The sequence below is a fragment of the Panthera pardus genome, unplaced genomic scaffold, assembly GCF_024362965.1.
Source record: "Panthera pardus isolate Hobbes unplaced genomic scaffold, ASM2436296v1 HiC_scaffold_10, whole genome shotgun sequence".
NCBI classification, from domain to species: Eukaryota; Metazoa; Chordata; class Mammalia; order Carnivora; family Felidae; genus Panthera; species Panthera pardus.
The window spans coordinates 93,831,055-93,843,970 of record NW_026526655.1 but is presented as its reverse complement, the minus strand read 5'-3'; the positions used below and the strand labels follow the sequence as shown (position 1 = coordinate 93,843,970).

Genomic DNA, 12,916 nt, shown 5'->3' with positions numbered 1-12,916 from the left:
GAACACAATTTGTTTCTCCAAAACAAGATTAAACTAGTGAGAGCAGAATAATAACTTCTTCCTTCCCTCTATCAGATTTTATAGCCCCCTCCTCTAACACGTTCCAATAACAAATCAGAGCACCATATCTAACTTGTAAGAAGTAGTGCCGATTCTCATTTTACTTTATCATCTGAAATGTTTTTAAGTATGATACAATTTTGAGACATTTTTGGAACTTCAAATTATAGTAGTCTTTTTAATTTAGATTTTTAAAAATTTTAACAAAAGTAAATTGAACATCAGTTTACCATAGCTTAACTTCTCTTATCATGTTTTAACTTACTTTCCCTGTCTTCCAGTAAACCAATGGTTCTCAAAGTATGATTCCTGGATCAGGAGCCTCAGTATTACCCAGAACTTGTTAGAAATACAAATTATTAAGCTCCTTCAAGACTAACTAATCAGAAAGTCTGGCGATGGGGCCCAGTCATCTGTGTTTTAAAAAGCCCCCCAAGTGATTCTGATGCACACTGAAGTTTGGGAAGCACTGTAATGGAAAAACAGTAAAAGGTCAAAAGACAATACCAATTAAATGAACTTCCAGGACAAAATGTTGTTTTTTTAGTTCAAAGTCAATGATAATAATATGCACTATAGTCTGCAAATCTAATGATCCTATTTATTATTTATATGGCATTTCTTCTTCATAAATCTTCAAAAAATGAACCATGAAAATGATTTTTAATGTAGGCTTTGGGACTAATTTTCTGGAATATTCAAATTTCATAATATCATTCTGACCTGAATTGGCAGAAACTAGTAGTAATATATATAGTGGCCCATCAAAATTGCAAATTACTGATGAAAACCATTATTCCCATTGTACAATTTAACAAAGTCACAATAAAGCTTCCCTCCCCCCCCCCCCCCCCATTATTTAAAATAAAATTACTTACGGGATTTCTTGGGTCAGGCATGGTATAGAAAGGTCTGACAGCCAATGGATATTTATCAAGAATATAAAAATCTGTATCATACTATAAAAAAATGATTAAAATAAATTAAAAAAATTTTTAACCAAAGTAAAAATAAGGCTAACATTTTGGTAATTGTCTTTTTAAAAATAAGTTTTGTCTTCAAAATTACTATAATTACACTGTATATACAATAAATATTCTGCTTCTTTCAAGGAACATCTGTATCCTATGGTATTTTGCCATCATGTTATAAATTCCTCTAATAATTAATTTTTGGGAGCTTTTATTATTCAATAATAGTTCAAATATTGTTTTCTTTCTTTTTTTTTTTTGGATATGTAATCTCTTTATAATTTCTTCCCCATTAAAAATTATGCTGCAATAAAGTGATTTTCATTTCTTTCCTTTGTTAATCTAATTTCAGATCCAATTTAACTTTTGTTAAATTATTCTAAATCTCTTTGGGTTTTACAAAAACTATATTAAATCTATAAATTATATTAGGAAAAACTGGCATCTTTTACAATATTCATCTTCAAAAAAACCTCGATTATTTTCCCAATAATTTAAAATTTTGTACAGACATCTAAAAGAAATCTGGTAGTTTTCTTCAAATGAAAACTATAATTGAAATAAATCAGTAACATTAACATGAAGTTATGACATTTTTGTTAGAAAGAATAATTATTATATGATCCAGATTTAATGAAAAACAATCACATTTCAACGGTTTTGATGCTAACCATTTTGCTACAACTCAAGCACAGAGGGAAAGTCAATAGAGCTGACAAACCGGAACCAGCTCTGCTGAAACAGCACTTTAAAGGTGTAAACTCAATACTGCAGTTTCAGAAAGAAGTGAGCTCCCCAGTCAGTCTTGAGTACAACCAGCAGGAGGAGCTCAAGGTCTGTCTTCATTCACACACAATTCTTTGTATTTCTTGGAAGATCACACTAAATTCAGCTTTTATCTTCTTTCGAGTTTTAAAAAATGAGATAGGAAAGCAGCAGAGGCAGAAAAGAAAACTCATTCACCTTCAAGTCCCATTAATCAGTGAGGGTACTCAGAAAAGATTGTTTCTAAATAATTTCAAATCATCTTGAGGTCCTTTCTGACTAACCTGACAGTCTGATACAGATACTACTTTTAGGGATACCTCAGTACAACTTAGTACAAAAATCAAATAATGAGCTAATCAAACTTACTCAGCAAAGCTTGTCTGAATATTTTTTATTTCTCCAAGAATTAAAAAAAATCTATCAGCCTCCTTGGTTTTTTAATTTATTCTGGAATCTTAACATTCTGGAAGACTGTCCCCCCTGCAACTGTTCTTTAGTACCAGATTTAGAAAAAGAAATCCAGCATGTAGTCCTACCTTTTCCTTCACCAAACGACCCAACAGTTTTTCATTTGGTGTACTGAAGAAAAAAACAAAACCAAAAAAACTCCATGAAATTAGATATTTGAAGATCAAATAGCAACTTTAAATAGTTTTAAGTTAATAAGGCACCTCTTCTATTTGAGGTTCTCAAAGGATAAAAAATGTGGACAAAATACTAATTGTCTATTCCGCTCTTTTTTAAAAAGGCAATTACAGTGACTTAACATTTAGTAGGTGCTACTCAAAAATATTTAAATAAAATGATAAACAGATTTAATAATTCACAGATTCAGAAATAACATGGATGAATAATTTCCCACAATTATACATAATAAAAGTTCACTATAGCAACATAGGCTACATTCTTGCCATTAAGTAGTTCTACTTTAAAATCATCTCTTTTTTGTTACTCTTTAAGTTTATTTGTTTTGAGAGAGAGAAGGGGCAGGGAGAGAGCAGGGAAGCAGGGAAGGGGCAGAGAGAGGAGAGCGAATCCCAAGCATGCTACATGCTCAGTGCAGAGTGACATGGGGCTCGATCTCACAACCGTGAGATCATGACCTGAGCTGAAATCAAGGTCAGATGCTTAACTGAATGAGCTGCCCAGGTGCCTCTAAGTTACTCTTTATCAAAGGTTTATAAAACAAAAATCAGTATTTCCAAGTCTTTAAAATTTAATAGTGTTATATAAACCTATTAAATTTCTATACCTAAGAGGCTGTTACTTTAGCTTCTATCCTATGTAAGAACAATTGCCAAAATAATCAAGAAAATATTGCTCAGCTTAAAATAATTACAGAATTTATAGTTTGCTTTAAAATGCAATCTAGCAACAAAGGAGATGCTTAAAGCCATAAGTGCGTATTACTGTTAAAGAAACAAAAATAAAGAGTTTTGAGCAAAATACGCTTAAAAAAAGCCCTAAAAAAGACAACCACCACCCCTTGCACTCCTACATCCGTACAAATTATTGTGAGGGGTTAAATATTTTAACTTAAGAACTTTTGAACAAAATATAAGTACCGTAGATAGTAACTGCTTTATTAAACCACATAATTTGCTTCAAAATTATAAGATATATGATGTGAATTTAGATAGCATAATACCATATATCAAATAAAGAACAGATATTTTTATAAGTTTGGAGATCGTAATTTTACGCCCTAATCCTGTGTGGTGATGGATTTAGACTGCTGTCTACCCTCTCTAACACAATGACTTAGAAAGAGAACTAACATATTAGATGACAAAATCATAGGCAGTAGTCACTATCTTTAAAGTGTTACAAATATGGGGTAGGTGGGGACAAAAAAATGGTCTTTATAAACAAAACTATCGAAGCTCAGGCAAACCACATCAAACAACATTTTATTTCAGATCACACATTAAACAAACCAGGATCATGCTCTATACCAAAGTTAATAAAACTGAGGTTTATTACCTGGGTGAAAAAAAGATCATCACTCATTAATATACTCATTCTTTCATATCTTAAATCTAATTTACTAAAAATTTTAAAAAATCACAAAGTCAAACCTCAGATCTTCTTCATCTCCCATTTCGATTCCAGCTTCCCTAAGCATAGCCAATGCTTCACAATACTCCAGTCTTAAAGTTGGCTCCAAAAATTTGAATGGCTCACATGGGAATTGTTTATTCACTGTCCGAATTTCAGTTTGAAACCTATTTGTACAATGATGCAGTTAATAAAAAAATATATGAAGTGTTTTCTCCACAAGAGGTCACTGTGGCAACACATAAAAATTTTACTGATACTGATAAAATAAGGAGCATATAGTTCTATTCTTCTACACACTTGATATATATATTTTTTAAAACAAAGAAACATTTTTAACATTTCACAGGAGTCATTATATGTGCAACAATGAGTAAAGGGCAATCTGAGTAGGTTCAGTGGTGGTAGCAGTAGCAGCTCCATGGTCAGCCAAGTGCCTTCTTCAGGTGAACCACTCAGCCCCACAGACGCTTCTAGCTGTCTGGGGAGCCCATTCCCTAATGGCCGGCTGATGTAGACCCAAGAGTCTACTGCACGTACTCTTAGTTCTATGTGTTCTACTGATAACAAATTTTTAAATTCAGAGGCAACTCAAAAGAAAATGCTTTTAGAGTAATGTTGTTTTGTGTAACATCAGCCTCAATACAAAAATTGCCTTGGGGGCTTTTAGGTTCTTCTGTAGTAGTGGCAACAGCTAAGAAAAAAACACCTGGTAGGTGTTAAGTACCTATGTCACACAAAATCATTCTTTGAATCAGTGTATGCACCAGGAAACAGTGTTATCAACAAATTCTTTACGTTAAAGACAAAATTTAAATACTCAAAATATTTAACACCTTTCTCAGTCTCATCTTGTTTTGCCACCCCAGTGGTATTAAAGGATTAAAAACCATAACTTACACCAGTTAACACTGTTAGTAATATAAAATACCCATTTTATGAGGCATTAAAAGGAGCTTTTTAATCCTTTAACACTTGTTATCATCAAGGTAGACCAAATTAATGAATACTTATCTTCCCCCACCCCCATTATACTGTAAGTTTGTAAGTGCCAATTTCCCATTTTAATAACCACTACAGTATAGTGTCTAGCCTTTAAACAACAGGCACAAGACAAATATTTACTGCAATTAATTGTGGAAGATCCTATTTTAGTAAGATTTAAAAAGCATATCTTTGCTATTTATGGATGAAATGATAGCTGGGATTTGCTTCAAAATAATAGGGGGTGGGAGAAATGGGTAAACAAAATTGGCCATGGGTTAACAATAGTTGAAACTGGGTGATGAGTACATGGGGGTTCATTAGGCCAATCTTTCTATTTTGTATGTGTCTTGAAATTTTCTGTAACTAATAGGATTGAAAAGTATGTTTATATTCCATGAAAGCAGTAGAAATTAAAACATTATCATCTCCTGATTAGTCTTAAAGACTTTCATGGGAGCAATAAAGCTTAGCCATTGATTTATTAAAATCTTTTTTTTTTTTAAATGTTTTATTTATTTTTGAGAGAGAAAGAGAGTACAAGCTGGAGAGAGGCAGAGAGACAGGGAGACACAGAATCCAAGGCGGGCTTGGAGCTGTCAGCACAGAGCCCGATGTGGGGTTCGAACTTGTGAACTGCGATCATGACCTGAGCCAAAGTCGGACGCTTAACTGACTGAAGCCACCTGTGCACCCGATTTACTCAAATCGTGATGTAATAAGAAGGGTTAAGAAGATCCCAATAATTGATCTTTAATTTTTTAAAAAAATTTTTATTTTTGAGAGAGAGAGAGAGAGAGAGCACAAGTGGAGAAGGAGCAGAGAGAGGTGGAAACACAGAATCTGAAGCAGGCTCCAAGCTCTGAGCTGTCAGGACAGAGCCTGATGTGGGGCTTGAACTCATGAACTGTGAGATCATGACCTGAGCCGAAGTCCGATGCTTAACCAACTGAGCTACCCAGGTGCCTCCCCAAAATTGATTTTTAAATTGCCTTTCTTTGCCTTGGATATTAATCCCCATTCGTTTCTATTAATGGTAATACAAAAATATAACTACCAATATTTTAAAATACATTTGTATATTATTCTATGAGAAATAAGTACTAAGGATAAACATGAGAGGGACATGACACAAGCTAGGTAATCCAACTTAAAACTGACACAGAAACTTAAAATTACTAAATGACTTAATATAAAAAGGCTTTTCTTTCTAGGTTGCCACCTTAAGTCTACTTGAAAAAGTCTAGTGATGACGGTGTCTGAGTCTCTAATTTGTAAACAAAGATTTGATTAAACCCAAGGGCCCAATTCATGCTTGATCTGTTATTACAAAAACCAAAGTGGAAATTTTATATTCTAGTATTAAAGAGAGAAGATATCAAAACCCAAAATAAACAGACGTCAGAAACTTTCTTGAGTTATAAATGTGAAAAGAAAATGAGAAAAGCTCTGTTCCTTCACTGTAGTTTCAAATGGTATTTTATTTTATAAGGCAACATTAGTTGTCCCATAGATTATCTGAATGAAAATTGCTTTAAATAAACTGTACTGAAATGTTTCAGACAACTAAGGTTAAAAAAAAAAAGGCTTTCTACAATTACGTAGTCATCAAAGTAACAATGCAATGCAGAGAACACCTGGAAAATATTGGTGCTTATGCTACAAGATTTTTGTAAGATCAATGATTAATTTAGACTTGCAATGGAGTAAATAAGACTCACAGTATTTTCTGAATCCCTTTTAAGTATCAATGACGCATATCCAAATACACCAACAATTAACAGTTAAATCAGTACTCTTCAAATAAAAACTTCAAATACAGTCCTTTGTCAGTTATCAAAGCATTAGATAAGTCTACTCTAGCCTAATATTTAAGTACTGTTTCAAATATGGAGAAAGGAAAAAAAAGACTCTTGATCTTACTAAACTTATTTTCCATTTTCTTTTCCTATTTTCTCGGTGTTAAACATCATCACAAGTAAACAACTTTCAATGACCTTTAAGGGAGAAAGTATTTGCCACTTTAGAGGGTATACCTAATGTGAACATTTTACATAATTCAATTTTTTGAACATCCTGAACATGTTTATTAACTTTCTATAAGATTCTTATCAGCACATTATTATTATTACCACTACCAGTTTGTTAATAAACTGTTATAAAGGTAATATAGGCTGCATTTCTTTCAGACATTCAGGATGTAACATAAAGGGAAAAATATAGTTAGGTTGGTTCACAATCTGGTAAACTTCTCCACCAAAATGAGGTTAACTAGCTGAAGTCCAAGCTGACTTGGATCTAGAAGTACTAGTTTGAAGTATACATTTTTTCACTAATTAACTACTGATCATCTAAGTGGCAAGTGCTCTCCTCCGTATATATATATATGTTTATATATATAGCTTTACACGTTTCAATTCATGAATTGCTTTATTTTGAAGAACTCAAACTGATTAGACATTAAGTCCACATAGGGATATAAAATATGTTTTTACCTTTCTTGGAGTCCTTTGAATATTTGTACTAAGGTGTCAGCAATTTCTTCCACAACTTCATGGTAATGGTAATTAAAAGCCATTTCAATGTCCAAACCAACAAATTCAGTTAGATGTCTGTGGGTATTTGAGTCTTCAGCTCTGAATACTGTAACATTAATAAAAGAAACAAACAGTAAATGGAAATTTTGGGAATTTGGAAATTTTGGGACTTAAACATAAAATTTTATTTACTAGTACTCAAATGGTATGATTTTCATTATCATTATAGGGCTTTGGAAAGACTTTTGATAAGCCATCTGTTTCAGCATTCTCTTGGACAGGAAGTTCATTATCAACTCTTAAAATCATGTAGTAAAAGCTGTAACAAATGTAAATTAATAAATGAGGCTCAGGAGAATCCCGAGGGAGTGCAAGATCCTGAAGAGCCTTCTCAGTAATTAAAAATAGGTCCAACAGTGAGTTCTTCTCAATTTTATTAAAACTTGACTCAAGCTAAATGAAATTTGTAAAAATGAAATAACATTATATATATTCTAGCCATTACCTCAGTCCAGCTCTTATTGTCCACACTGTACTGTCCTCCTTTCCCAGTCTTCCTGACTCTAGCTCTGCTCCATCTTTTCTACAAATATTCCTATAACACATCCTTGCTCAGTAATTAACTAATTAACTACTGATCATCAATGGTTCCCAAATGGTGACTGAATGACAAAAAATCTAAAACCTTTATGTTTTTATAATTTAATCTTACCCTATATTTTCCATTTCTTCTTAACACTAACTAGTCTTATTTTTTATTTTCTCCCATGCTCTTTACTCATTCTGCTTCTGCTAACTAGAAAATGTAGTCTGTCCTTAAAGCCCACTTCAGTTTGCATTCTCTTTTCTGGTAACTCTAGCAAATTCCATCTTCTCCCTCTTTTTACACTATCTATACTACATAATTAACACCAATCTGCTGATTGTACACAGCACAATCTGATTATTCACTGTGAAAATCAGTTGATTATTCCCTGAGACTGCAATATGTATGCATGTCTTATTCTGTCTGGGGAGCAGGGACAATGTTTATTCCCTTGTCACTCAAAACATGGTTTGCAAATCAGCAGCATCAGCAGTACCTGGGAGCTTGTGAGAACTGCAGAATCTCAAGCCTCCCTCTAGACCTAACGGTCAGAATCTGTATTTTAACAAGATCTTCAAGTGATTCATGTGCACATTAACATTTGAGAAGTGCCGGTTGATTTTTCTTTTATGTACATGTTATCTAGCACAAGGCTATGTATGCAGCATACATTTAAAAAATTAGTTAATAAATCCAGAAAATTAACACAATTAATGCTCTTGCCAGTTTCTAACAGCAGGTATTTAATTTTTATTTAGCTACCAAAAAACTTATATATATAAAATAACTTGGTAAGTTTTACAGAATGAAGCAAAGCTGGTTTTTGCTTATAATCCACTTTATTAAATAATCTGCCACATGATTATGTGTCCATGCTTAACTTTAAGCCAATATTTCTTAAAAACCATGTCAACATAACCAAGTAAATATCAGATATTTCTTGTTAATAAATTCTAATGGACTTTATAGCACATTCTCAATACTAAGAACAGTACAAACAATAATACTAAAATAGAACAGCTCTGAAATAAAATTGGTAGCAGAGTATACAGAGGTACATTTGTAAGCTTACAACAGTAGTAAGGGGCTATCAAGGACAACAAATTACATTTTTCAAAAGATCGCAACTACTTGTTCTTTAGTGTTCATGGAGAGTTGAGAGTCCAAACAGGAGCTAATTACACCTAAATAATAATAAATAATATACTCAGGTATATTTCAGAGGGCATATATTATCAAAGCATGCATTTTTAAAATGAGATCTTCCTAGGCAAACATTTTCTTCAGCAAACTTCTGTAGGGATATCAAATGGTTATGCATCTATTCACATAAGCGATGTTCAACTACTTAAAGAACTATTGAGCATACAATTTTGTGGGGGGGGGGAATTTCTACCTAAGCACATTGTCTTTTTTCCCTAAAAGTCTAGTGGCTCCCCCCTCCAAAAAAAATTGTTTTAAAGTTTATTTCTTTCGAGAGAGAACAAGATAGAGTGAGTGTGAGAGAGCTCACCAGCAAGCATGGGGGAGAGACATGAGACAAGAGACAGAAACAAAGAATCCCCAGCAAGTTCTGGCTGGCTGTGAAGCCCAACCTGGGGACTCAAACTCAGGAACTATGAGATCATGACCTGAGCCATAATCAAGAGTCAGATGCTTAACCCACTAAGTTACCCAGATGCCCCAAGTTTTTAAAGTCTAGTGTTTACATAGCCAACATATAAAAGGATTTAAGCTTTCAAAATGTCTGTACCTAGAGGCACCTGAGTGGCTTAGTCGGTTGAGTGTCCAACTTCGGCTCAGGTCATGAGCTGATGGTTTGTGGGTTTGAGCCCTGCATCGGGCTCATGGCCATCTGTGCAAAGCCTGCTTCAGATCTTCTTTCCCCCTCCCTCCCCATCCCCCGCTTGCATGCTCTCTCAAAAATAAAATAAACACTAAAAAAAACCAATAATAATATATCTGTATGTAAAATGTGTTCCTAAAACCATAACTACAGTACAATTAATAAATTTTGAGAAAACCATAACCACCAACACCTTACCCGGTCCAATACAGAAAACCTTCTCAAAATCAGCACAAATACACATTTGCTTGTACAGCTGTGGGGACTGGGCCAGGTATGCATTATTTTTAAAATAGGACACAGTAAATACATTGGCTCCTCCTTCACTGGCAGCTGAAATGTAAACATTTTTGTTATTATAAATAACTGTGAGCTTATCAATGCAAAGTTCTAGTAAAAACAGTTTACATACTTTTGGTTTAAGTATTTCACTTAAAAAAAAAAACTGGAAAATCAAAAACTGCAGAGAAACCATAGTTTATGTAAGTCTTATACCTGGTTCTAAACAGTTCATATTTAGATCAGATTTACTTCTTTGGCTATCCCTTCATTTTACTTTTTTGGATATATACACTCCCTTTCTCCATCAATTTCAAATCTATTAAAGCTACTGTAGAAGACCAAAATATTTTTTAAAAAAGGAGAAGATATTCTTAATGATTCTATCTTAATGATTGTATTCTATTAAGAATACAATGTTCAATTCTTGATTTATAACTGCCATTTGTAATACACTTTTTAGTGTTATTTAAGCAACTTAAAAAGAGTTAAATGATTAAAATAAAGTTCTCATATAAGAATGAAAATTAATGAGATTTTCTAACTTGTAGTATTTAGTAGTATTACAATGCAGTTTATACAAAACAAAATTGCAATACCAATTTAGAAAGAAACCTACATAATGAAAGTAGTTTCTAGTGCAACGTATGTAACAACAATCTTGTTTCATGTGCTACTGCCTAATTTTATAATCACTACCACATAATGACTTCTGAAAGGAGATGTTGTATTATTGGTGTCAGTGATATGTGACTGCTGCTATATAGCAGTCTTCAAAATAAAAAGTCTCATAGCAATAAACCTTAAGGGATAGTCAGGATTCTCAAATTTAAAAAAATTAATATTAAGCAGCTTGGGGAGAGCAAATTTATTTTTAAAAATTAAGAGAAATCTCTTAAAGCATACCTGAGATAATTTTAGGAGTCTGGATCTCCACAAAACCCTTGTTAATTAAAGTTTCTCGGAAAAGCTGGCAGATACCAGACTGGAGACGGAAGACTGCCTGACTAGTTGATGTCTAAAAGACAACAATAAAATCTAATGAAATCAATTCCACACATTAACTGAGATGGAGTTATTTTCTAATCAGGCCACCTGCCTGGAAAGTTCACAGAGGAAACACTTCATTGTATGAGAGAAAAGTTAGGTCAGATGACAATTAGTATAAGGATATATTTTTCATATTACAGGAGAATGGCAATTTTGCCTTTTAAAATCTCCAATGTCTCCAACTCGACTTTGCTGAGAGTCTATAAGAGATTAGAGAGTAGTTTAGACATAAACTAAGACGCTCAAAAGATTTCAAGTACACAATACTTTCCAAAATGTGAAGTCAAAGTAGGGGTTAAAAATGTGAATGCTTACAAGGGCCAGACAAATAACATAAATGGAATAAATGAATGACACTTCCTGAGTGGTACAGGGCATAGTAGAGGACATAATGCCCCGTCTGGAGTGCTAGGTAATGTTGCCATGCCACAGTATTGCCAGATTTACTTCCCACTTTTTAAGAAAAGCCATCTACATTTAATGTGCAAATCCCTACTTTAAAACAGTAGCAGTAAATTTAAATGAAAAAAAAAAAAAAAAAAAAAAAAAGATACCCAAGAAAAATACTACTGGGGCCAAATTCTATAGGCACAACCAAAAACTTGTGGGAATACATAGCATGGACAAATAGAGTATGATGTCTAACTACTGTGGCCAAAATTATGAAAAACCTGAGGTTTCTAGGCAGTATCAAGGACTTTTGATTATTGTTACAGCCTCTTCTATAGAGACTACAGATGAAAATAAAAAAGGAAGTGGGACAAAAAAGCAAATACTCAGGGGAAATGTTAAGAGTGTACAATAAAGGTAGACCCATATGATTGCAGAAAAGTTGGAAAGAACTCTTAAGGTGACAAAGAATTTAAGCTTTAGGTAGAATATTTAAGGAGGAAGATGTGGTCAAAACATACAGAAAGATGACACTGGTTTTACTACAATAATGAAACCATTGAACTCTTTCACTTGCAACCAAACCAGAAAGGGAAACAGAAGACCTATGAGATTACTAAATAAACCACAAGGGCCAACTACTTCTTTTATTAATTCTGTGCTCAGATCAAATTCAAAGGATTGAGGCATTAATTACTAATCTCTACCTGGTCATTCTAAAATGTGCATACAATTTCTTGCACAATTTTGTAGTGATATTAATGGTTATGTTCTTACTTACTAACTTGTCAAAAACAGGTATCACTTGGGAGCAAACCCATTTATTGGCTTCATGTTCCTTTGTCATTTTAAAATAATGCAAGTCAATGTCCCATGAATTACTGCTCCATGGTCCTTGTGCCTGCAATTCTTTTTAGGGGAAGGGTCAGTCAGTCAGTAAGGTACATTGCTTTCTGTATTGTCATATGTATAGGCAATGAGTTTTATAAACTTGAGACATGTATGGTATCCCTGCCCACCTTGATTTTGGCACAATCATGTCACTTAATAAATAAATGAGGCATACCCTGAGATCAATAACTCTGTTGTCTAATCTTGTATCCTGGTTAACAGTAGCTCTTCCTTCCTAAAAAAAGATGAAAAAACAGATTTTACTAATTTTTTTAATAACACAACAACACTTTAAGAAGCCATGCTTACTTTTAAGTGAGAATAGGTGTGCTTATGTGTGTTAATATTATACCCCCAAATCAGAATTCTGAGAAACAAGAAGCAGGGCCAGAGAGAAGCTATTGTTAAAAGAGACATGGAAAGAAGAGAAATGTGAATGAACAGAGGTCAATGCTTTCTTTACATCTCGCATTGCCTCAAAGCCTTGCCTCATTAC

The 12,916-nt window shown here is 33.4% G+C and overlaps 1 protein-coding gene across 3 annotated transcripts in view; it reads right to left on the bottom strand.

The window, feature by feature from the left end:
* The window catches only part of DARS1 (aspartyl-tRNA synthetase 1), a 63,464-nt gene that overhangs the window by 4,267 nt on the left and 46,281 nt on the right, over positions 1-12,916 (bottom strand). For all 3 annotated transcript variants that reach the window (XM_019454840.2, XM_019454848.2, XM_019454867.2), the window contains 7 exons: positions 12,596-12,655; positions 10,996-11,107; positions 10,009-10,143; positions 7,337-7,484; positions 3,878-4,024; positions 2,336-2,378; positions 939-1,019 (listed from right to left, as the gene is read on the bottom strand). In XM_019454840.2, coding sequence (XP_019310385.2) covers positions 939-1,019; positions 2,336-2,378; positions 3,878-4,024; positions 7,337-7,484; positions 10,009-10,143; positions 10,996-11,107; positions 12,596-12,655 — 726 coding nt within the window. The remainder of the gene's footprint in view (positions 1-938; positions 1,020-2,335; positions 2,379-3,877; positions 4,025-7,336; positions 7,485-10,008; positions 10,144-10,995; positions 11,108-12,595; positions 12,656-12,916) is intronic.